The sequence below is a fragment of the Ammospiza caudacuta genome, chromosome 2 (genome assembly GCF_027887145.1).
Source record: "Ammospiza caudacuta isolate bAmmCau1 chromosome 2, bAmmCau1.pri, whole genome shotgun sequence".
Classification (NCBI taxonomy): Eukaryota; Metazoa; Chordata; class Aves; order Passeriformes; family Passerellidae; genus Ammospiza; species Ammospiza caudacuta.
The window spans coordinates 898,529-923,024 of NC_080594.1; the positions used below are offsets into that span (position 1 = coordinate 898,529).

Genomic DNA, 24,496 nt, shown 5'->3' on the forward strand with positions numbered 1-24,496 from the left:
GTGCTGAATACACCCCCTGGCCTGGGAGGGACAGATGTGGCTGTGCTGCAGGAAAGCCTTGTCCTGTGCCCACTTTCTTATCTTAGCACCACCTCCTGTGTCTGGCAGGCAAACCCTTCCTGCCTCGAGCAGCTCCAGCCCTGGGTGGGAGTCAAAGTGCTGAAGGAAGGATGAGGAGCCCAATTCCAGCAGGAATCTGCCTTCCCACAGGCTGCAGGCAGTGCTTGGCTCTGTGGACAAACACCTGCCAAGAGAAGCCTGAAGGGAAGAGATCCCAAACCACAGCTTCCCCCGTTTGGGGTTCCATACACCATAAATACTTTCCTGATGTTTTTTCCCCTCTGTACTTCACTGCTGCTCGGACAGGAGTGAAAACTGAGAAAAACACAGATTTTCTGCTGAGTTCCCCTGAAAGCTGTGAGAGTTTGCAGTGTAAGGAACAGCTGGAGGAAATGGGCAGAGCCAGAGTGGCTCCAGGGACACAGACACCTCTGGTGAGAAAAATGAACTTTTTGAAGGGGAAGCTGTTGCAAAACAAGGAGCAAGAGCCCCTGCAATGGCCCCGTGCCTCGAACACACATCCTGAGTGGAAACCCCAGCAGCTCCCTGGAGCTGAGACCTCCTGGAGCAAACCAGAGCTTGTTTGCTATTTATTATCTGTAACTTCTGACAAAAGAAACCCCAACAAGTCCAGCTTCTCCATCTGCACTCATGGTCTGCCCAGGAGCACAGACCTGCTCCTCACACTGAGTATTCCACAAGGAGCAGCTGCACCCCAATCCTGAACATTTATTTCCAAGGGACATTCCAGGGCAGCTCTTTACCCCCTCCACACTAACCCAGGGATTACCAGCCAGAGCATCCCCAAATTTTGGAGGTGGACAGTACGACATGCTTCACCAGGAGCTGGGAATGATGCTGGCCACCTGCAAGCAACAGGGAGGGATGGATGGATGGATGGATGGATGGATGGATGGATGGGCAGTAAAATGCTGCTGCCAGGAAAGGGAACTGAGCAGAGCTTAGGAGAAGTGAGAAAATTCCTTAGCCAGCAAGAGAGGAGCTGGCTGTGAACAGCAGATGAAACACTGTGGGTGGGACAGACCTGGTGACATTTCTGGGTGCTGATGGACAAGGAGCAATTGCTGGAGCGAAGCCCCAGCCTGGAGCAGCTGGTGGGGGCTGGAGCTGGCACAGGAAAAGGAGGAAACGCTGGTATTTTGGGCAGCAGGGGGAACTACCCAGTGTCCTTCTCCCATTATTTAACATTGATGGACTGCACTGTGATCCATACACTTGGAGGGACCAAGAAAGTCCAGTGCAAATGGAATTAATTCCCGAGGTGCCCAGACGTGCAGCTGGAGGCACAGCTAGCCCCAGCCGGGCTGTCTGACAGTAACAAGCCCTTTCCTGCATCCCTGGGCGTGATCGTGTCCTGGGGTTTCTCCAGCCCTGCGCTCGCTCTCGGTTTTCCCTGGATGGCGCCCCAGAGCCTTGTGGTGTTCCAGTCGTGTCTCAAGGCAGGAATTCCCCTTGCCGTCTGCTCTGCCTCCCACACTGCCTGCACTTCCCTGGAAAAACACCTTTCCAAAGCCTGCCGTGCCAACGGCAGGTGCTGAGGGGGGAAATAGAGCTCCCAGGCCATCCCCCAAAGCCGCACCATGGCTCAAGACACGCAATATTTAACCTACTCCAGCCAGGGTGCATGTGGCAGGTCCAGGGCAGGGCACGGGGCAGAGCAGCATCCCTAGAGAAGCACTGGGAGCACACTGGGAGCACACTGGGAGCCAGGAACCACGGAGGAACCGGGGCTCTGTCCCACTGTCCCAAGCTGCTCCAAACCCAGTCCAACCTGGCCTGGAGCACTGCCAGGGATCCAGGAGCAGCCAGTGCTTTTGGGACATGCAGTGCCATTCCCTCCTGACACAGGGGCGTCCTTGCCCTTGGGTGCCCATCGCCAGGGGTGGGATCGGAGCAGCAGCCCCCACACAGGAGGGGACAGAGCCCACCCACCCTGCAGAGCCGTCCCCTTGTCCCCATGCCCAGCAGTGCCACCTGACAGAGCAGCAGGTGTGGCCAGCCCCAGCCCAACCCTGAAATCCGTGCTCCAGGGAGGACAGGCTGTTCCCACGGCTGGCTCCCGGGGGACGTGCCCGTCCCAAAGGCTTGAGGGACACGGCAGCTCCCCGTTTGCAGGAGCCAGCAGGAACACAGCCTCCTGCTGCTCCCAGAGCCCTGCAGCTGGGGAAAGCTCGGTGGGAGCAGCTCAGCACTGAGCCCAGAGCCTGCCATGACTCTGGGGCTGCAGGATCAGCGCTCCTCCCTGCTGGAGAGGCTTGGCTCGGCCAGGCTCCCTGTGCCAGCCAGGCACGGGTCAGATCCACGCTGCCTGCCCCTTCCCAAGATCCGGGCTGCAAACAGCCAGTGCCCTTCTAGGAGAAGTGAAACCACGGGAGAAAGCCAGCGGGGCAGCAGTGGGAAAATGGGAAAATTCCCTGCAGCGCGAGAAATGAGTGGGAAAAGAAAAGACCCTCAAGTAAATAAGCACAAGCAGAGAGGGAGCGACAGAGCACGGTGCAGGGGCTGTCACGGAGCGGGCACGGAGCAGGCACGGCGACACTCCTCTTTGCGCCCCTGAAGCTGCTCCCAGCCCAGCAGAGCCCTGCAGGAGCGCAGTTCCCGTCGCGCAGGCACCCTGCCCCGGCGGGCAGCCCTGCACACTCACCCCGGAGCACACTCTCCCGATGCTCCTCACCCCCGGCAGCCGGGCTGTCCCTCTGCCGCCGCCGCCGGGGCCATTCGGGCTGGTCCTGCGGTGGGCATGGCTCTGCGGAGGTGGGGCTTCTTCCTGCGCCTCCACTGTTAGCGGCGGAGCAAATCCCAATTTTGCAATCACGTTCCATAGGGTTTCATGTGTTCCCGTGTTTTCCTGCAGTCCCGGGGTGCCAGAGTGTGCGGTTTGCTGAGCCGGGGCTTTGCCAGCTGCGTACCCAGCCCCAGTCCCAACCGGGCTCGGCTTTCCCTCCAGCTCCAGTTCCCTCTCTCCTCCCTGCAAGGATCCCGTTCCTCCAGGGCACTTTCCTTGCGTTCGTTTTCTCACTTTGCTTCATCTGCGGGCTATTTTTTCTATAAATTTTGAAGCCGTGGTGTAATCCTAGGATTTGGGAAAGGGAAACTTTGTTTATCTAACCCTGGACTATTTATTTTCAAGGTCTCCCCAGTACTCTCTTGCTCTGAGCACCGAGGCTTTTCCCGATGAGAGCAAACAGGCAGCCGCATCCCTGCCTGCCCTCTGGCAGTGGGAGCCATTCCCTGTGTCCTGTCCCTCCATCCTTGTCCCCAGTCCCTCTGCAGCTCTCCTGGAGCCCCTTCAGGCCCTGCCAGGGCTCTGAGCTCTCCCTGGAGCTTCTCCTCTCCAGGGGAGCACCCCCAGCTCTGCAGGCAGACAGGTGCACAAACACAGGCGAGCTTTGCCAGGGCAAATTCCCACTTGGATTCCATAAAGCTGCAGCCACAAGCAGCTCCTGGTTATCCCAGCTCTGAGTGGGACATTTCCCCTCTCAGGGCGGTGGTGAGGCAGAGAAAGGCACAGACCTTTCCCTCCTGGCATTTCTTGGGCTCTGAGGATGGGACAGCCCGCAGGACACGCAGGGCAGAGGCACCTGATGTTTCCCAAGGGAAGATCATCTGCTTCGTGTGCATTACAGCTCATTACACAGTAATTAAACCCCCTTTATTGGCTCTGGCAGCGCAGGAGGGTTTGGCTGGGCAGGACACGGCCACACCAGCGCGTCCCAGAGCACTCTGCACCCGAGTGACCCCGAGCTGGGCTCCACTGCAGAGGGAAGGAACCTCACCGGCCCCAGAGGCTCTGCAGGGCTGCAGGAAGGCATTAACAGATGGAAACAAATATTATTAATATTTTACCGCCGCACTGCTCCTTCCTGTGCACAGAGCATCCCCCGGGACCCCGGAGTGGGGGGGATGTGGGGCTGGGAGGGGGCAGTAACCCAGGGGAAGAGGAGAGTGTATAGCTGCTGGGCAGCACGAGGCAGCCATCCCAAAGAGCCCCGACACGGGATCCTGCAGGCAGGGAAAGGGGGACACCCAGGATCGCAGAGGCGGTAGCGTCCCGCTGCCATATTCCATGGGAGAAGAGCACCATCTATGGACTCCTCCGCAGCTCTCGCTCCGAGCTGCTCGGGGCTCCGCAGCTGCTCCGGCTGCTGCTCCATCCCACGGCCAGGGGGTGCCCAGAGCGCCTCGTCCCCGCTCCGTGCCCCGGCTCCGGGACGCGCCCGTGGGATGCTCCCGAGGGATGCCCATCCATCCCGGGCAGGCTGGACAGGGCTTGGAGCCACCTGGGGCGGTGGAAGTGTAAAACCCCTCAGCCCAGCCCGATCCCAAAAAGCCCCGGGGTGTTCAGAGCAGGGCGGTGCCGGTCCTGGTGCCTCTGGAGCCTCTGGCGTCCTGCCTGCTGCTGCCGCTCTCCGGCCAAGAGATTTCCCGCTGCTCCTTCGGCCTTCAGTTCATGCGGTCTCCGACTGTAGGGATGTGCCGCCCCCGAGTGCCTCCCCAAAGGCTAATTCCTGTTACAGCAGGCAGGGGCTGGGGCAGGTGAGGGGGCTGAGCGCTCTGGGGCATGTGCAGGGAGGAGAATTCCTTGGAACACTGGGGAGCAGCTCACAGGAAATGATAGCAGCACTTACTGCTGCAAAGAGATTGCCAAATCTCACAGCTGAGATCAGGGATGCGCACTGATGATGGAATCCAGGCTTCCAGCCTGGAAAATAGGGATCCCACAACTGCCCGGGCTCTGCTGCTTATTCCAAGTGTGCTCTTGGCTCAAGGCTTCAGCTGGGGTTGGAAAGGAGCAGCTCAGTGTCCTGCGTGGGAAATGGCACCGGTGGCCACTTGTGGGGCCGATCCTTTTCTGCCTGTGGGGCTGGAAAAACCAGCTGGGTTAGGGCTGGGATTTCACATCTGGCCTCTGCTGATGCCAGCCCAAAGCTGGGATGCAAATGTTTGGAATTGTGCAGAAATTGTTTGAAGAGCTGGGATTTAAACTGGAGCTGGTGGTAATCAGCTGCCTTGCCTCTATGAATTTTGGGGCTGCCTTCTGAACCCCTGCTTGGATCCTGCCTTTTGATGTCTGTATTTGTAATGCTTGCAGAGGACAACAGGAAAGGGTCATCAGAACTAAAGTGAATAACCTGTCCTCTCTGCTTAATGAAAAATCCCAAACCACCACCAAAGGAAATAAGACCAGGATGTGTCAGATTCTGGGAAACGGAAATTGGGAAATCACAGGATTTCCAGAGCAAGAAGAGACTTTTCCATTATTTTCTTAACCAAAAAAAGAAAAATAAAATATTTGTGGGTTTTTAAATGACGATTTAATTTCTTGGAACAGCCCGGTGTGGTGGAATGTGTCCCAGCCCGTTCCTTTCCAGCTGGGAACCGCAGATGGCAGCACGACCCTGGGATTGCCGCCTCGCTGCTCCTACGGGACAGCAGCGCCACCCCAACGCCTTGCCTTGAAAACCCCGAGAAACCCAGCGGGAAACCGAATTTGAACTATTTGTGGACAAATAGGGCAAAATAAAAGGCTAAGTGCCGCGTCCTGCATGTGGCACGTTTAAGCACTTTTAATATTGAACTTTTAGCACTTTTTAATATTAAATGGGCTAATAGTTCAAGAAGCTTCTATTGCTTCTATCTAAAGGAGAAGAGGTTTTAAAATTTGGAAGAAAAGATTTGCTGTTACCCCTTTTACACAGCATCACTTCCAGCTCTGAGCTGGTGCCATGAAACGCTGCCTACAAAGAGTTAGTGGAGATAAAATAGCATAAATATAAATAATATAATATAAACAATACATTAATTATTATAACTTAGATGTCAAATGGTCTCATTTTGCTGAGAAGCTAATTGTCATTATTTTGCTGAGAAGCTGCAGTGGGATCTGTGACACTAACGCTGTGCCAGATTGAGTGAGGGTATTTAAAAAAGAATGAAGAAATTCCAAGCTCATATTTATCTGCTTACACAGATAAAATACTTGCCAACTCAGCAACACACAGGTGCTGGCAGGAACTTATCCTTTATTTGTTATCCATCAATTAAAAAACCCCCACACTTGTTAGTTCACATCTATGTGGCTTTTCCCCCCACATTGTTACAGAAAATCCAGTTATCTTTTTACAAAACTCTTCAAATACCCTCAGCAATAAAAGTGCTTTGAGGGTTATTAATTTGATTGAAAAATTACAGGCTAGACTGGAAAGCAGCTCTTTGTTGGAACAATAAGTGGGAAAGTCTTTGTTCTTGAGGTATTAAAATGCAAATGCTAAAAGCAAGAGGGTAGTGGTGTCATAAAAAGAAAATCATTATCTCAAAGGTGATTATTGCTTTACAGTTGTGAGTAATTTCCAAGTACTTCACATGCTTTTTCTCACTAATGGAAAATAACCTGTGTATGACTCCAATCACAAAAACAGCTTTGAAAAATCCTTTATTTAAGCCATCCAAAAATTATTTCTGCTCCGTCTTAAAACCAAACAGTTCTGCTTCAAACGAGGGAGTGCATTTTACACCAGGCTGTAAAACTGTGGGGATACAGCCTGAAACCTGGGCAGAAGCAGGCATGACAAGGCAGCAGCACATCCATCCTGCTTTTCTCCTGCTCTGAGGATAGGTCTGTGATCCCAGAAATGCTCTTTGCTCGCTGGATTACCCTGTGGAGCTCTTCATGGGGAGCAGTACCTGTCCCTGGAGTGCCCCACTCAGGTGGGCATGGGGCACAGCTGGGGCTCAGGGCTCTTTTCCAGCCTCAGGCATTCTGGGATTCCAGGACTCCATTCCCATGGCTTGGTTTTGCTTCCAGGGTCACAAATTTGGGTGTCTCTCCATCAAATCCCTGCTGTGCCAGGGGGGGGAGTTTGGATTTGTCCTCCCAGGGAGATGCAATTTGAGATGTTCCAACTTCCAGGGAAAACACCTTGGGGAGAAATGTGATTTTCTGGAGCTGAATTGGTGATTCAGAGCCGCCTTCTGCCGGTGGCCCTGGTGGGAGCTGGAGATCCTGCCCCAAAAATCCAACTCTTGGGTTCTATTCTCGCATCAGAAACCAAAGTGCAGCAGGACTGCGTAGGAGGATTCAGGACTCTCCTGTTCACCAGAACACAATTTATGGTATATGTGTGTGTGTGTGTGTGTATGCCCTCTTTGCTGATAGCCTGCTGCTGGTTTTCATCCTTTAAAAAAAATTATTTTCTGCTATTCAGACAATATGAAAAACATGGAGAAGTGGTGCAACATTACTCCCCACAGATTTTAAAATTACTTCACACAGGTTTTAAAACGATGACTTAATCATTTCAGGGATGTTTCTTAAAAGTTTCCTAATCTTCCTCAAGGCAGGGAGGAAGATCTCATCTTAATCCCTGTACTCTGTGAGTAACATTTGTGTTGCAAAGGCACTGCACAAAATCAGGGTGTCTGCAGCCACACTGGAAACATTCTTGTTATTAACTGAGCAGTTTTTTCCTGTGTTTATTTGCTGGTCTGTATAGCAAATGTGTTTTTCCTTCTGACCTTTCCCGGCTCCTCTCAATAAACCCCCAGATAACTTTTGTTGCTCTGTCCAGCTGTGTGTGCTCTGTAAGGAAACAATCCAGATTAAGAAAAGTTTAATTCTGGCTCACTGGCAGCAAACTAAGTTGAAAACAGTTCCAAACTCCTACTGAACTTTGGGAAATTACTTTTCCATCGACTCTGCCCCTATTTAAGTAATTGGAATAATTCAGGAACAGATAAAGCAGGATAACCAGCAGTAACAATGAGTAAATAAAGTGTTTCTAGGGCTACCACGGAAAGTGGAGGGAATTGAAAATGAATTGTGGAATGTTTTAAAAGAAACACGCCGTGATGGATTTTAACTCTTTGCTGAAGAGACAGAAGTGTTGCTGTGCTCTGCCAGAGGATATTTATGGGCTTTCCTTTCTCTCCCCAGGCCTCTCCCAGGTCTGGGTGCCTCTGGGGGCAGGAGAAGGCGCAGGGAGCTCCAGCTGTGTGCCAGAGGCAGCTCAGGGCCTCTAATCTCCAGTCTGTACACACAAGATTAAAGATCCGCCCCGAGTTCTGATTAAGAACGCAAAGTTAAGAGATTAAATACCAGGAAGCCAAATTAAAGAGCTTTGAGTCAATCTCTGAACTCATCAAAGTTCCAAATTTCTAAGCTGTCATTACGACACGGGATTAGTGCAAAGCTTCCCTACCCTGATTTGATGTCCTTCCCTGGACAATGTGATTTATTCCCCTGCGCTCCCATAAACCCAGCTATTGTCTTGTCTGCAGAGCTCAGCCCACCTGGATCCCCCCGGGGCTTTCCTGGCATTCCAGCCCTGCCCCACTTAACCTGGGGCCCACCATGGTGAGCATCCTTTGTGCTGCCCTGCTTGGTGACCCTGGAAAGTGCTCTGAGGCACCCACAGCATGGCCTAAAGGAATAAACACATCCCAAGGGATGAACATGTCCCAAAAAATAAATACACTCCAAGGAATAAACACATCCTAAAAAATAAATACATCCCAAGGAATAAATAAATAAATAAACACATCTCCCTTCCTTCTCACCTCTGGCCAGACAGATCCCAAAGACCTGGGAAATAGGGAGACACCAGAGTGGGATGAGGCCACAGTGGTTATTCACCTCCAAGTACCTGAAAATGAGCCTGAAATTCCAGAATTGATGTTCACACCTTTCCAGAGCCAGTTCTATCCAGGGTTTTCTATCCAGGGACCGGCTGAAGCAAAGAACTGCTCTGAAAACACATCCTGCAAGCTGCCACACTTGGTCATTTAAAGCTGCTACTGAAGTGCATTAAAGTAAATGTCCCCCTGCTTTTCAGGATAATAAATCTTGTCCTTCCCATTTTTCATTTATGGAATTGGGATGTCTCAGCTACATTAAGATTGTGCTTTCCAGGGCTTTTTCCACAAAAGATAACTTAATAACGTTGCTAAATGCTGTGCTAATTAAAGCTTTCACTTGAAGTTACTCTCCCTTGTAAGGACACTGTGCCAAGTGAGCCATTTCCAAATTTGCATCTCAAGCTTAGAACTTTTTGTAAGAGTTAAGCACACAATTCCAAGCTTTTTGAACCCACTTTTTAACTTTCCCACATCCCTGTGCAGAATGTCTTATCCAGAACATCAAATTAAAATGTTAAATTATGGAGAGTTCTTTTTGTTTTTAAAGCAAAATTGGAACTTTTGTTCTTCACTGAATTTTATTATCCTCCTTTACAAGTGCAGTTACTATTATTGGTTATTTAGTGTGGTTATTATCAATAGTTATTTAGTGTGGCCATTATTAATGGTTACTTAATGTAGTTATTACCAGTGTAATTTTACTCCTAAAAGCCATATCAGAGTGAAGCTTTCCATGCTCTGGAATTACTGGGATGGCTACAGACACAGCTGCTCTGTGTGGTGCCACCAACAAAAGGGGCCTGGTCCAACAAGTGCCCAATGCTGCCCAGTGCTTCAGTGCCTGGAGCATTAATTCCAGAGGCTGTGGCTCCGAGTCACTGCTTGCATTTGTGGCTGCATTAAAAGGCTGTTCACGTTTTCCCAGTTAAACTAAATTACTATTATTTCCTTCTCCTGCTCCCTCCCCCATCCAACTGTTGTTGTTTAATTAAGGATAGCGTGCTGCTCTTCAGTGGGTGTTTGTTTATAGCCTGATAAATGTCAGGAATATGCTCTGCTGGGAAGTCTTTTAGCTGGGAATACTCAGGTCCTTTTAAACACTACTGCAGCTGTAAAAAGAAAAATTGTTTTAAAATCTCCTTTTCTGATGACTTTAAAATATTTTCATTATTAATTTAAAGGGAATGAGAAGTTCAAATTGTGTTTTTTACAACAGCCTTATTCTTGCCTTTTTTTCTCCTTTGTTTGTTATGGTTACTTGCTGGCAATCTGCACGTTTTGAACCCGGAGAGGAAAAGTGCACTTGTGATTTACAAGAATAGAGAATCTGTACAAGCTATTGCCTGTGGACACATTTATTTTTTCTGGTTGTGAAGAGAACCTTTTCCAAAGCCAGCTCAGGCAGCAGCCTCTCCTCGGGGCCCCTGGGTGTCCTGGAGCCTTCAGCAGGCAGCGCTGGGGCTCCAGTCAGAGCCAGGAACATCCAGTTTTTCCACTGCATGGCAAAATATCCGGTTGTGGTGTTGTAGGGTTTTTTGATTGGTTGGTTGGGGTGTTTTTTTTGTTGTGGTTTTTTTTTTTTGGTGGGGCTTTTTTGTTGTTGTGGGTTTTGGTTTGGCTTTTTTTTTTGTTTTGGTTTTGGTTTTGGTTTTGGCTTTTTATTATTTCTTTGCATGGGGCTTTGTGGTTGAACACAGGCATTTTACATCAGCTTTGCCACGGAAGATTTTACGTTGCTTTGCCCTTTCCTATGTATGGAGAAAAAGATTTCATGGCCCTTTACAAAAGTCAGTGCAGCTGCCGTGATTAAATAACCTTAACAACAAAGAAAACACTAATTGGGAAGGTGTCTAAATGCCTTTACTTTTCAATTTCCCTTCATCACCCTTACCACAGTTAGGGCAAAGTTTATTTGAGCCCTCGGTGCATTTTTGGTGGCCGTGCCCTCCCAGGGAGTGTCCCCTGAAGAGGTTCAGAAGGGTGGGGAGTGTTCCCTGGATCATGCTGACCGATGGGCCTGGCACAGCTCCAGTCCCCGAGCAGCGCCTGTAGATCTGCCTTTTCCCGGCACCTTTGTGCCACGAGGGGACAGCCACCAGGTGCTGCAGTGTTCTCCAGGTGCTGCTCAGTTCCAGCCAGGTCTGTGGGACACAAAGCCCCAGGTTTGTACAAACCTACAGCCTGGCACACACATCCAGCACTTTGGGGGGTGCTGGCCATAGTTTTGTTATTATTATTTAGGGAATTAAATAAGGAGAAGACAAATTAGTTTAGAAATTCCCCAGAGACTTTGCCATTGCCAAGTTTGGTTCTTGGCTCTGCCAGCGATGACCTTGTTTGCTGAACACCTCTGGAATGGGTCACTGTGCAGTTTGCACCTGTGGAAATTCCTGGGAATGGTTTCCCTCTGCTTTCACTTGCCCTTTCTGCCTGGAGGGTATGGGAAGTGCCAGCTGCTTGCTTGGCTCTGCATTCACTCCTGAGCTGAGCTCAGCTTAACGTGCCCTGCCTGAGCTCAGCCTGGGCAGGCTTTCCCTGCCACCAGCACTGCAGGCTGAGCAGCTCAGCTTAAGGGCTGGCATAAATGATGAGTGCCTGAGAAGCTGATAGGAGAGACAAGCACGTTTTCATTCTCTCTGGGCAACCTGGGGGTTTTTAATGCATAGCTCTCCTAATGAAAAGCTGTAAATTCACGCTCCTCTCAGAAGTGGAGCAGCCTGCAGGTTCAGAGCGCTGAATTTCTAAGAGGCTGTTATCAATCACAGTCCTTCTGGTTTAGCCAAACTAAGACAGAAAACCTGGGGAGGAATCTATTTGCCATGAAATTCACAGAGCAGGTTTTCAGCTTGGTGGGAAGTCGCACTCCTATCCATAACTATTGCCTCTGGGACTTTATCTAAGTGTACAAATCCAGGGCCATCCAGCTCTTTCAGGGCTTTCTTGGGCCATTGGTTGAGGTGCAAAACCAAATTTGGCTCCATCTGTTTATGGGATTAGATTTCTGACCCAAGCACCCTATTTCTTCCCTTCATCTGCATTTGACCTGAGCAACAGCAACAAAAAAAAAAAAATAGTTACAATTTCTTTATTTCCTTTATATCCAAAGAAAAACCCTTACAGGGATATCTACATCTCTGGTTTTGTGTGGGAGAACTGAGGGACCTCTCAGGACTCTTTTCAGTTCAGTTTTCTGGCTTCTCTGTGTAGGACATTGGAATATATTTAGAAAGAGCAGAAGAGGTCCTGTATGTGTGTGTGTATTTATACATATATAAAAAATTATTGTGCTATTTCCAATAGCACTGGAAGGTCAGATTTGAGGGGAAATGCCCTTTACAACCCTTAACTCCCAAGGTGCCATTGGATTTCCTAAACAAAAAGCAAACCCCAACACTGCCTGAGTTGAATAAACATTGATCATCTGTTAATATCAAGACTGGTATGTCTTGCTGCTGCTTTGGCTCTGGATCAGCATCATCATTTATTAGCATTTTGAAATAGCTCTGCAGAGTGGGTGATGCTCAAACCTGTACCTGAAAAATCTCCCCAGATCTCTCCACAGAGAATCTGGGAGGTGAGGAAAGCAGAAAAAAACAATCAGCCAAGATGGATGCAGGAAATTGAGCCCCTCATTTTGCCCACTTTCTATGCATTTTGCCTAAATCAAATGCCACATTTTAAGTCTGTGTTAGATCATCAAATAGCTCTTTTCAAAATGTCAGCAATTCGCTGCCCAATAGCCTGCCAAATAATATTTAATCAATTGCAAATGGGATGCAGATTGTCCTGGAAACTTTGGGGAATTGTTCACCTCAGCTAAATGCAGGTAACACTTTAGGTCACTTCCTGCACTCGCCTTGGCTGAATTAGCCTGGACAAAACTTTGATTGGAATAACGGCAGAAATGTGCAGAGATGAAGCTGAAACCCAAATAAATAATGAATGCAGCCTCCTGTTGAACGGCTCTTCCCTAGCACTGGGTCTCATTAAAATCCATAGAAGGAGCACAGAACAAAAGGCCATGTGTTTACTGAGTTTAGCCTGTAGATAATGAAGTGGCAAATAGGTCACACTGCTTAGGAATTTATTTAAAGCAATTTTGTTTTGATAATGCCAGCTGTCACCAAGTGCTGCTCACAGGGATGGTCTCCCAGTTAATTTTTCTTATTACCTGAGCAAGCCTTGACCCTTGGAATACCAGCTCTGGGTGCACAGTGCAGCTCTGGGCAGGGGGCTGGAGGTGTGGGCACTGGGCATGGTGAGAGGAGAAAATGGAAAAGGGAATTTAGCCATCCATAGCTGGGCAAGTTTGCTGTCTTTAATTCCATAGCCAGATAAGATTTATACTTGGCTTTAAAACACTGCCCTGCTGAAAGGATTGCAGCTCCTGAGCTCCAGGTGTGCACTGAAATGAGGAAATTACTTTGGGGTCTAGAGGAGAGCAAAGATCCCCTTGCAGGGCTCAGTCTCTGGCTGGGATGGCATTTCTGTCTGGAGAAAGGGAGGTGATCATTTGGGAAAAGTGGGGACAGTGACAGCATGCTGGAAAAGATTTCCTCAAGCCTCAGAGCATCCCCTAGGGATGCTCAGAGCGATTTAATCAGCAGGGAAAGATTATTTAATCAATCATGAACCTGGGGTTGAATTTTTTAAAGAGAAGTAATTTTCTGTTCATTCTGAAAGGGAGCAGGAAACAAGTGTGTCTGACAGAAAGCTGTCCTGGCTGGGGACAGCCTGTGGTGACATCCGTGACAAGAGGAGCCTGTGTCAAACAAGTGTGAACTGGGTCCTTGTGCTTCTGAAGCAGCAGAGCCTCTGCATTCGGCCATTCTTGCAGAGGGGCAGGTTGAGGGTGTGTGTGGTGCCTGTGTGTGGGAGATGAGGGGCAGCCCCAGCCCCTCTGGGTGCAGGATCCCTGGCAGGGTTTGTGGGATGGAGCTGCTGGGCCATCCCTGTGCCCCGAGCAGAGCCCAGGCTGTGCCTCTGAGCAGGGCATTCATCTCCAGGCAATCCCTGCTGCACAGCAGAATGCTGCATTAGCAGTTAGGAGCCCTGGTGATTAGAGAGATTAACTGCTAAACAGATCACTCCTTCGGGGGCCAAGCCTCCCTTTTCATTTGGAGCTGGTAGCCCGTTAAAATTACTGCTCTGGCAATTAGGAGAGCACGAAGCCGCTGACCTGCACAGGGGTTGTGCTTTAGGAGAACCTTGCTAGCAGTATTTCTGCCTGTTTGCTTGTTAGGCAGCCCACTTTCCTTCCTCCGGACATTTAATGTGTTGCCTTCTCAGAAGATGCTGCTGGATTGCAAGGAAAAAGACCAAGCAGCTCCAAGCCCCATCCAACCTGGCCTTGGACACTTCCAGGGAGCCTGTGCCATGGCTTCCCCACCCTCACAGGGAGGAATTCCCAGTATCCCATCCATCCCTGCCCTCTGGCAGTGGGAAGTTCATTCCCCCTTGTGCCATCAGCCCAATGAGGACTTCAGCTTTCCTAACCTCTAACCAGGCTTCTCTGGAAATGGGACTTGTTGGGACACAGGGAGGTCACTGCAGTCAGGGAAAAGAAAAGTTTCACTCCCAGATTCTTGGAAAAAAGAACCCTGTCAGTTGTTTATTTATTTATTTAGAAAGCACATACAGCGATGCACGGGGAGGGGACGGAGATGCAGACCAGGTGAGCAGAGAAATCCAGCCCAGAGGAAGAGCCAGACACCTCCTGGAGGGTCGGTGGTACATCAGTCTAGACGAGATTAAAAGAAGGAGCCATGGGGAGCCTCTGAGGAGCGGGAGCTGGCTCTGTCCTGGCTCACGCCATGGTCTCCTTCCTCAGCGTGCGCCGCTGCTGGCACGTCAGGATGCTCGGGAAGGATGACTTCCCCTTCGTCCTCGACCTCTTCTTCAGCTTCTTCTGGTGCTTGAGGGAGATGCCCAGCTCCTCCATGATGGCATTGAAAGAAAGACACTGTGGGGAGAGGGGATGGAATGAAACGTTTCCCACAGGGAGAGCCCGGCCAGAGCTGGGCCTGGCCCTCACGGAGCCCTCAGGTGAGGGCAGAGCTCAACGTGCGCCATTGCGGAGCCCTCAGGTGAGGGCAGAGCCCAACCTGGATCCTCACAGAGCCCTCAGGTGAGGGCAGAGCCCAACCTGGGGCCTCACAGAACCCTCAGGTGAGGGCAGAGCTCAACCTGCACCATTGTGGAACCCTCAGGTGAGGGCAGAGCTCAAGCGGGGCCCTCACGGAGCCCTCAGATCTTGGCCCGGGCCCTCACGGAGCCCTCAGTGCTTGGCCTGGGCCTCACAGAGCCCTCAGGTGAGGGCAGAGCTCAACCTGGGCCATTGTGGAACCCTCAGGTGAGGGCAGAGCTCAACCTGGGCCATTGTGGAACCCTCAGGTGAGGGCAGAACTCAACCTGGACCCTCACGGAGCCCTCAGGTGAGGGCAGAGCTCAAGCGGGGCCCTCACGGAGCCCTCAGATCTTGGCCCGGGCCCTCACGGAGCCCTCAGTGCTTGGCCTGGGCCTCACGGAGCCCTCAGGTGAGGGCAGAGCTCAACCTGGGCCATTGTGGAACCCTCAGGTGAGGGCAGAGCTCAACCTGGGCCATTGTGGAACCCTCAGGTGAGGGCAGAACTCAACCTGGACCCTCACGGAGCCCTCAGGTGAGGGCAGAGCTCAAGCGGGGCCCTCACGGAGCCCTCAGATCTTGGCCGGGGCCCTCACGGAGCCCTCAGCGCTTGGCCTGGGCCTCACGGAGCCCTCAGGTGAGGCCAGGGCTCGGCCTCAGAAGATCCAGCTGGGAAAAAATCCCTGGACACAACAGGTGACTGCAGGGTTTTTTCCCTAACTCATCTCCCAGTGACTTTCATGTAACTTTGGCTCAACTAAAGACGTTGATGGACGTTTCTGAAATTCCCCACAGGCGCGTCCGCCATGTTTTGGTGGCCTCGCGTCACTTACCCTTTCTCGGTTGGCCCTGGCCTTACAAAAGAAAAGATCTTGTTTTAAACACCATATACTTTAGTCACAAAAGAACCACGAGCATGCTGGAGGAAACAAAGAAGAGTTTTTTTAAGGTTTCTTTGTGGCTTAGTTATTTTTCCCTCATGAAATGAACGGACATTTCTCAAATATAGCGCAGGCCTCAATCTTCGTCTTTTCTTTGGAAAGAATCTTTTCAAATACCGTGTGGTGAAGAAAGGAGATAATTACCACAAGAATAAGGGAGATGAATGGCTTGGAAAGAAAGAAGAGATCTTCATTCTTCCCACCATCACAACATTAACAAAGACATCTGGGGTAAGTGGAAACATATTTTAAAATTCACAGCTGGAATAATTATGTATAACAGAAAGAAACAGAAGTAGCCTTTAAGTGGAAGTATCTGGCTTTGCTAAAAAACCCTCCAATAATTGTTCTGTGCAAATATACATGAATAGATGATTTATATATAAAATTGAATGATGGCAGCAGGGGGAAACTAAGCTTTAAACCCCTTACCTTATAAATAAATAAAGTGTGTGACTGGGTCTGCAGCGAGCTCCTGTGCTCGGTGTGGGTGTAAATTTTGGGTCCTGTGTGCGCCACCTCGTCCTCATGGGCTGAGCTGCACACAGCTGAGATCCCAGATTCACAGCCCAACATTCTCCTTCCCTGAGGTGCTTCATGTTCGTTCATCTGCGGTTCCGAGGTCAATTAGACTCCTGTTAATTGGTGCCGCTGCCCAGAGCCAATGGCACAGCCAGGGCGGTGCATGCTGTCCTTTCAAACGGCAGCCGTGGTGGGCAGGCCTCCGCTGCGGCAATCGTCATTGAAATGCGCTCCCTTTGTGGATATAAACCCGGCATCCCGGCTCTCCTTCCCCCTGGAGCAGCAGGAGGAGCAGGTGTGCTCCCGACCCTTCCTGTGTGCTCCGAGCTCTCCTGGAGAGCTGCACCGCTCATCCCCAAACCTATGAACCCAAAGGCTCTGAGCGGATTACTGCTCTCTGTGCTCTCAGCTTTAACTGGTTTCAAAGGCTGAATTACAAAGTGAATCCAGAGCTCCGTGGTAACTAGGGTCCTATTAACCCTTTGTAGGATGGATCAGTCTTTTATTTTCCTTCCCTGTGTTTCTCACTAGCCTCCTAATGTGTTGTATTTAATCCTGGCCATTACTCCCTGCAGAGTGCAGACAGGGATGATTTCTGCAGGTGAAAGAGTGCATTTTATTGCCTTGTTAATAGGCTGGTACTTTAATTTTCCAACGGGATTCCTGTTACTCAGACTGTGCAATAACCACAACGCCTTTCACATTCATCTCCACAAAATACCCCCCTGAAGTTCATTTTGCATGTGCAGACAGATACACAGAACATTTTGCCGGAAGGTTTTAATATCTGATCTGTGGAGTGCCCAATGGCTCCACTTCCAACTGCTTTGAATTTTAAAATAATTATATCAGGAAGACTCCAAGGTATTCTTAGGAAAAGTGGTGCACAGCCTCAGCCAGAATGGTGTGGGGTTTATAGGAAAGCCATGGACAGGAACACACCCCAAGACCTCTGAGTCCAAGTCCTCTGAGCAGCACCTGCACAGCAGCCTTCAGAAAGGGGATGTTGACATTAAAATTCGATTAAAAAGGGAAATATACTGTTCTTTTGTCTCATAGTCAGGTGGCCAGACTGAATTGCTTTAAAACCCCCTTTTTTCCCATGCTGGTCAGTCCACTGCTGAGGTCTGCCCAGAACAACAGCAGAGTGGGCACAGATCAATCCCTTTTACAACCTCATGATGAATTTAACATTTTGCTTTCAGCCAGCTTAACTTTCTCATTCTGGCAGTGTCAAAATGCTGCCGGCCATGGCATGGAGAAGGAAATGCCATCCTTTGAAAACAGACTAGGTTCTGCTCTCTGTGTGATGTGGGACTCTTTCTCTGTGCCCTTTGGTCATTCCAGCAGCTGCTAAAGCTTAGTCATGAAGCTCCCAAATCCTTCCTTACACTCCCATGCAGAGGTCTGTGCTAAGCTTTAGGAGAATTACAGACTCAGAATGAAAAAACACATAAATAAATAAATAGCATAAAATAAAGTAGAAACAATGAAAAAAAAAAAAGAGTTGTAGTCAGGATTTATCAATCTGTTGCTTCTGCTGCTGGGCTGCCACTGAGGACAAGGCATTTTATTAATACCTTGCAAAGCCAACCAAGTAGCAATAAAGCAGCCACCCAAACCCCAGCGTGTGGTGGAAGCGCTAGAACTGTGAAAATCGAAGGATGTGGGGCAGATTTCATTCTGGAAGGACTCCTGAGCAGCTCAGGGACAGAGGAGGAAGTGCAGAAGTCAGGATTTTTCTCCTGCACCCATAGCTGGGACACTGACCTGTGCCTTGTGCTGAAAGAAAATGGATTTACTTTTGCACGGAAGGAAAAATATCTGAAATAGTTTCTTTTAGTGAGCAAACTGCTGCTGGGGCACATTGAGTATTCTGTCACACAGATGGCATGAGGAGAGGCATATTCTGGTGGCATGAGGAGATCCCCAAATTAACTCCTTTAACCTGCCAGAGTCTGTTGAGCTGTGACTGTCAAAACAGTGTGACAGTAACCCAGGGATTCATTTAACTCTTCCCCGCTTACAGAGACTGCTCCTTTGTGCTCTGTTCACAAGGAAAGCCAGAAAAGCTGCTTGCTGCTCACCTGAGCACCAGTGATGGTTTTTGATAACTGTTCTTGCAGCTGGGATGGGGCTCTGTCGGGGATGGCGGGAGCTGCTTTGGCATTCCCCAGGGAGCTGCTGCCAGCCCGTGGGGCTGTGTGTGGGACAGCTAAACCCAGGGAACGATGCTGTCCCTGCCAGCAGGGCTGTGGCACTGACAGCTGGGACAACGTTTACCCAGCAGGTGACAGGAACGCTCTGGATCCGGCACTAATCTAAGGAACAATTACAAAACCGCTCCAAGCTGCAACCCTGAGGATTTCTTGTGTGGAGCAGTGATGGAGATAAACACATTAGGCATCTTCCTTCTCCTCTGAGAGCTGAGAAGAGCTGAATTTAATTAGTTTTAAGTCTCTTCTACTGGAAAGCTGCAAATAAGAAGTGTTTTCTTAAATCAGGTATTCAGAGGACCTAATTCAGGTCTTTGCTGGCGAGAGGGAGCATTTTATGGAGAGCCAAAGCTTTCAAGGCCCCATTCAAACCAGTTAAGAGATCATTCTGAGCAAGACAATTTCTTGCAGCATCTGGAGTGCAGCATAAAGGCCCACCCTGGATGGGCAGGGGAGAATGGGAGCAGCTGAGCTGTGAGCAGCAGAGCTTTGTCACTAAGCACTCCGGCCTGCTGCCAGCAGCACCAGCACTGGGACAGGGCTGAGGGGAGATCAGGGGGCACTGCTTGCTCTGCCTGTCCTCAGCAGCAGGAACACAGACACATCCAAGGGGGAGCGCTCGGGTGTGAAGGAATCCCCTCCAGCAAGGGCCCTGACTGCACAGGGGGCAGAAATGGCCCCAGGGAAACAGAGCAGTAACTTGTCTCATGAGCTGAAAACATAAAATAGGGCTGAGGGGAGGGAGACGAGCTGGTGACACTGATGGGAATCTGGGATACAATGGAACACAGGTAACAGGGTTTGGGAACACTGGGGTGTGCCACAGTTCATGACATCCCTCGAGCTGGCATTTCTGTGCACTTTGTGTATCTCAGATTGTTGACATATGCTTTTGGTGGCAAAACCACATCCGGTCCGCTTTCCCCTGCCCTGTCAGCCCCTGACTGGCTGAGGGCTGGAGGAAATCCAAGTGTTGTGGTCCCAGGGTGTAAAACACATCCAGTGCCAGCCACCTGCACAGAACGTGCCACCGGGGTGCAATATGCAAAGCAATGCAGGGCCTGGCTGTCTGGGATAAACTGATGCCCGACTTTCCCACAAAGGACTTTCTCTGTTACAAGTGAACCCCGTGAATTGCTCAAACAAGACAGCGGAGTTGCTCTATTAATGGTCTGTGTGGGTGTTGCCTGAGGGTGCTGCTGTTGAATATGTCCTTAATGGCTACATGGCATAAAATTTAACTGAGGGGTCTGACTTTGTGCTATGAGTTACTAGCAGGCTTAGAGAAATGCATTTTAAATGGAGGAATTAAAATTCATTAAATATTGACACAGGGCACAGGAGATGCCAGCTCACCATCTCTGGCAGCCTGTAACAGGGTTCGGGAAGTTAATGGAGCCCCGCAGGGTGTTTGGGAGGTTCCTGAATTCAGAGCTGCCTGAATTCAGAGCTGCCTGGCCCACTTGCAGCAGAGACCAAAGTGGCTGCCCCTCCCTGCTTTCAGTAACCAGGCTGCCACTGCTCAGCTCGGGTTGGGGAGGAGATGAAAAGGAGGCAAATCATTTTCTTACCTGAAGCAGGTGAATTACCCCAGGAAATGACAAGGTGACAATTGCGCATGAGAGGCTGTGACAATTGTGAAAGGCTAGCAGCTCTCCAGAGCTCCCTGCTGGGGGTGTAATTATTTCCTGTGACACCGTTTAAGCTGCCCCATTTCGGGCTTTGGCAGCTCGCTCTAGATCGGCTCAGCCCCTGCGTTAACCCTGCGTGAGCTCCCCCGGACACACCTTGCTCCTCTCCTGACTACACCGTGTGGATCGAGGGCTGCGCTCGGATGCCCCGCTCCTCCCGGATTAATTTGCCACAGTCTAACTCCGTGGATAAGGTGGTGCCAGAGGTGGAGTTGGACGGGTGGGGTTGCTTACACTGCAGTCCGTAAAAGAAACAAAAGGCCTTGCATGCAAGAGAAGAGAAATGGAGAAAGTAAATAAATGAACGAAGCAAAACTGAAAACAAGCGTGAGAATGATTCAAAAGCCATTTAAATCAAAAGAGACTCAACTCATGGGAACAGAAAAGTCACAGATTGTGTTCAACAATGCTTTGGATTAGCTTAGTGATAACACACCCGGCACAGCATTTCCCATCTAAGCTGCTTATCTCACCAGGGAAAAGAGAAAACAATCCCAGAGAAACCAGAGAGAAGCGCTGGAATCGCTGCTATTGTGCTCTCGGTGAAATTGCTTCTGGAAAAGAGGCTGGATGTGCCATATTAACTCACTTGATGATTCTAATTATTAAGCAACACCTTGCTGAGCAGCAGCAGTGCAGGTGCAGAAATGGGGGTGTGCACACGTGTGTGCAACCCCGAATTGTGTTATTCATCCCACTTATTGCTCAGTGAATTAACACTCCTGGCCTAAAGCTTTAGGCCTGCTTTAGTCCTGCCTTCAGGGAGGCACTGCCTTGCACAGACGTCTGCAAAGTTTCCAGGCTATTCTGCACCATGTTAGCACTTAAACTAAACATTTTAATTCTACTAAATATTTTAATTAGCTGCAACTGTTCTCCAAAACGTATTTGAATAAACGATCTCCTGAGACAGGAACAAAACAAAGATACCAATACATTTTTTATGCATTTTGTGCTAAAACGGGCTAAATTACTAATTAGAAAGCTGCAATATGTGCAAATACATTAATCCTTTCTCTCTGCCTTATCCCAAACCAGGGGCCCTTTAGTTGGCATGTCCTGGGGTTGCTCCATGAGCTGCATCTGTTTTTTGTGGACAGTGACGCTGCTTTTGATGCAAACTGCACCTCCCAGATCGAGCTCAAAATGTTCCCTTCTCCTCCCACTCATCCCTGCTGCCCTCGGGGAGGGTCTTTGCCTCAACAGCCACTCCTGGCATTTATGTCACCACCCTTGTAGGATAACACCTTGGATGGGGAGGGGGAATCCTCCATGGAAAGGCCTTTCCCACCTCAAAGTGCAAAGGGAACTTAAACCTGCTTCGAGGTGGGTGCCTCATATCTGGGAGCCTGGAGTGAGGAAATGGGAACCTTTGGGGACTCAGGGTCACCCCCTGCTCCTGCAGGTGGGGTCCCCTTGTCCCTCGGGAAAGTCCTGCTGGAGAGAAAAGGAGCCAAACAGGGCCAGAGCAGGGTGCGGTACAGAGCAGGACAAACTGCCCCGGGGCAGGAGGGGCTGGCTGACAGCTTAGGGACACTCTGCCAGTTCCTGCTCAGCCCTGACTCTTTCACAGGGCTGGATTGATCCCTTCTCACAAAATGCTCTAAGGCTCAAGGTGTGATTTACACACAGCATTTACTTCGTTTTCTTCTGCCCTTTTAAGTTGCTCATTACACTTCAGCGGAGCTATTACCAGAACTTCTTTGGCTCCACAATCTTACTTTACAGTGGCATCCATCACCTCTCGGTAGATCTCCCTGCTTTGAAGTGCATCCCTCAGCACAAGTGGTAAACCCCTGGCTTTGAAAAAAGATGCTTTCTAAAACAAGAGGAAAACGACTCTTGGGATTTGGATGTGCTTTCCTTGTGATAATGCCGTATAAAAGACCCAACAGCCCACTTGTCTTTTATTCCTTTCCAATGTAATTTTTGCTGGAAGTCCTAAGTCCAAACAGAAACTGTTTGAGAAATTAATTGCCCTTGTTTTGCACTGCCCTGCTAAGCAGCACTAATTGGACCATGCTTGAGGCACTTCCCTGTCATTATTAATAAATTATTTGTCATTAAAGCCGGGGCTGCCTGGTGGGAGCTCAGCAGCAGGAAATGCACGCTCCATCACGGAGGTGTGTGCTGCTGAGCCCCACTGTGCCCAGGGCTCAGCCCTCGGGAGCAGGGCAGGGTCACTCACTCACTCACTCACTCACTCACTGCTCGATGGAGCAGGGCAGGGTCACTCACTCACTCACGCACTCACTGCTCGATGGGGCAGGGCAGGGTCACTCACTCACTCACTCACTGCTCGATGGGGCAGGGCAGGGTCACTCACTCACTCACTGCTCGATGGGGCAGGGCAGGGTCACTCACTCACTCACTCACTGCTCGATGGGGCAGGGCAGGGTCACTCACTCACTCACTCACTCACTGCTCGATGGAGCAGGGCAGGGTCACTCACTCACTCACTCACTGCTCGATGGGGCAGGGCAGGGTCACTCACTCACTCACGCACTCACTCACTGCTCGATGGGGCAGGGCAGGGTCACTCACTCACTCACTCACTCACTGCTCGATGGGGCAGGGCAGGGTCACTCACTCACTCACTCACTGCTCGATGGGGCAGGGCAGGGTCACTCACTCACTCACTCACTGCTCGATGGGGCAGGGCAGGGTCACTCACTCACTCATGCACTGCTCGATGGGGCAGGGCAGGGTCACTCACTCACTCACTCACTCACTCACGCACTCACTCACTCACTCACGCACTCACTCACTCACTCACGCACTCACTCACTCACTCACTCACTCACTCACTCACTCACTCACGCACTCACTCACTCACTCACTCACTCACGCACTCACGCACTCACTCACCTGCTCGATGTCGCTGTTCTTGCGCGACTTGTAGATGAACTCTCCGATGGCCACGAACACGGAGAGCACCAGCCCCGCCGCCAGCACGATGAAGATGCCCCCGATGTTCTCCACTCCGAGGGCGCTGGCTTCCTTGCTGTCCTCCTCGGGGCAGCCGTTGCCTCGCCACCACTTCTCCTTCATCATGTGCAGCTTGCCCTCCTCCTGCAGCTGCAGGATGGCGATGGTGATCTTGTCCCTGTATGGGGACCCTGCAAGGGGACAGCGAGGCCTGGCAGTGCCACCATCTGAGGCAGCAGCCTCCCTTGTCACAGGGGAGATTATTCCAGCTGGAAAGGGGAATCTCTGTTGGTGTCTGCCCTGGGGACTGGGAAGCAGAAGGCTGCACTGCTGCAGTTATTTGAGAATTCATGATAATTTTAGAGTCTCCTAGGGAGATTTATTTAAGCCTTGGCAGTGGGTTTTCTTGCCGAGGCATTCCTCCACATCATATTTGAATATTGCTGTGAGCACTCGTTGAGAATTTCCGCTTTGCATCCCTTCTATTGACTTCAGCATCTGTTGGTTTTTCCTGCTGCCTGTAAATGAGGGCTGCCTCAGAGGAGTCCACAGCCGCTCAGACACCTTCTCTTCTCATTTACACTCACAGCTCCACCTCGGCTACCTACAGCTTACCTACAGTAAGAACACTGTGTGGACAGGTCCTTTTTATTTTGATTTGCAACAATAGCAGCCCTGCAAGCTGAAAATAGGAACAATTTCATGCTTTTGGTTTGCGGGCCACCATTTGCTAAATGATGTGTGTGCAGGCTCTGCAGCTTTATGGGCTGGGCAGTGTCTGGCGAGGAGTGGAGTCACACTGGGTGGCTCAGTCTGCTTAGATTTGCTCTCACTCTGCTCAGCCTCTCCATCTTCCAAACTCCTGCAGCCTGTGTTTGTGAGAGAGACTTTGTGGGATCAGGATTTTGTGATAGCAAGGAGGGGGCCTTGCTAGAATGATTCTGTGATTCTGTGAGATGCTGTTTGGCTCCAAAGGCACGTGTGTGCTCCCAAATCCTGACCTGCTGGACTCCCTACAGCTGGAAACATTCGGAGTCTGGGCTGAAATGCAGAGCTGAAAGCCCTGCAGCTATTTCTTTCCCCTCCTTTAGCAGCACATTAATAAGACATGGAGGGACAGGACACAGGGAATGGCTTCCCACTGCCAAAGGGCAGGATTAGGTGGGATATTGGAAAGAAGTTCTCCCCTGTGAGGGTGGGCAGGCCCTGGCACAGGGTGCCCAGAGCAGCTGTGGCTGCCCCTGGATCCCTGCAAGTGTCCAAAGCCAGGTTGGATGGCACTTGGAGCAGCCTGGGATGGTGGAAGGTGTCCCTGCCCACGGCAGGGGTGGCACTGGATGGGCTTCAAAGTCCATCCCA

General features: G+C 50.4%; 2 protein-coding genes across 2 annotated transcripts in view; both read right to left on the bottom strand.

The window, feature by feature from the left end:
- The window catches only part of SLCO2B1 (solute carrier organic anion transporter family member 2B1), a 29,566-nt gene extending 26,766 nt beyond the window's left edge, over positions 1-2,800 (bottom strand). The window contains exon 1 of the mRNA XM_058825064.1: positions 2,726-2,800. The gene's annotated coding sequence lies outside the window, so the exon portion shown is untranslated. The remainder of the gene's footprint in view (positions 1-2,725) is intronic.
- Positions 2,801-14,369: 11,569 nt separating this feature from the next.
- The window catches only part of LOC131554951 (glutamate receptor ionotropic, kainate 1), a 102,355-nt gene continuing 92,228 nt past the window's right edge, over positions 14,370-24,496 (bottom strand). The window contains exons 15-16 of the mRNA XM_058800583.1: positions 23,078-23,328; positions 14,370-14,677 (exon numbers count right to left, since the gene is read on the bottom strand). Of these exons, the coding sequence (XP_058656566.1) occupies positions 14,522-14,677; positions 23,078-23,328 (407 nt within the window). The 3' untranslated portion in view covers positions 14,370-14,521. The remainder of the gene's footprint in view (positions 14,678-23,077; positions 23,329-24,496) is intronic.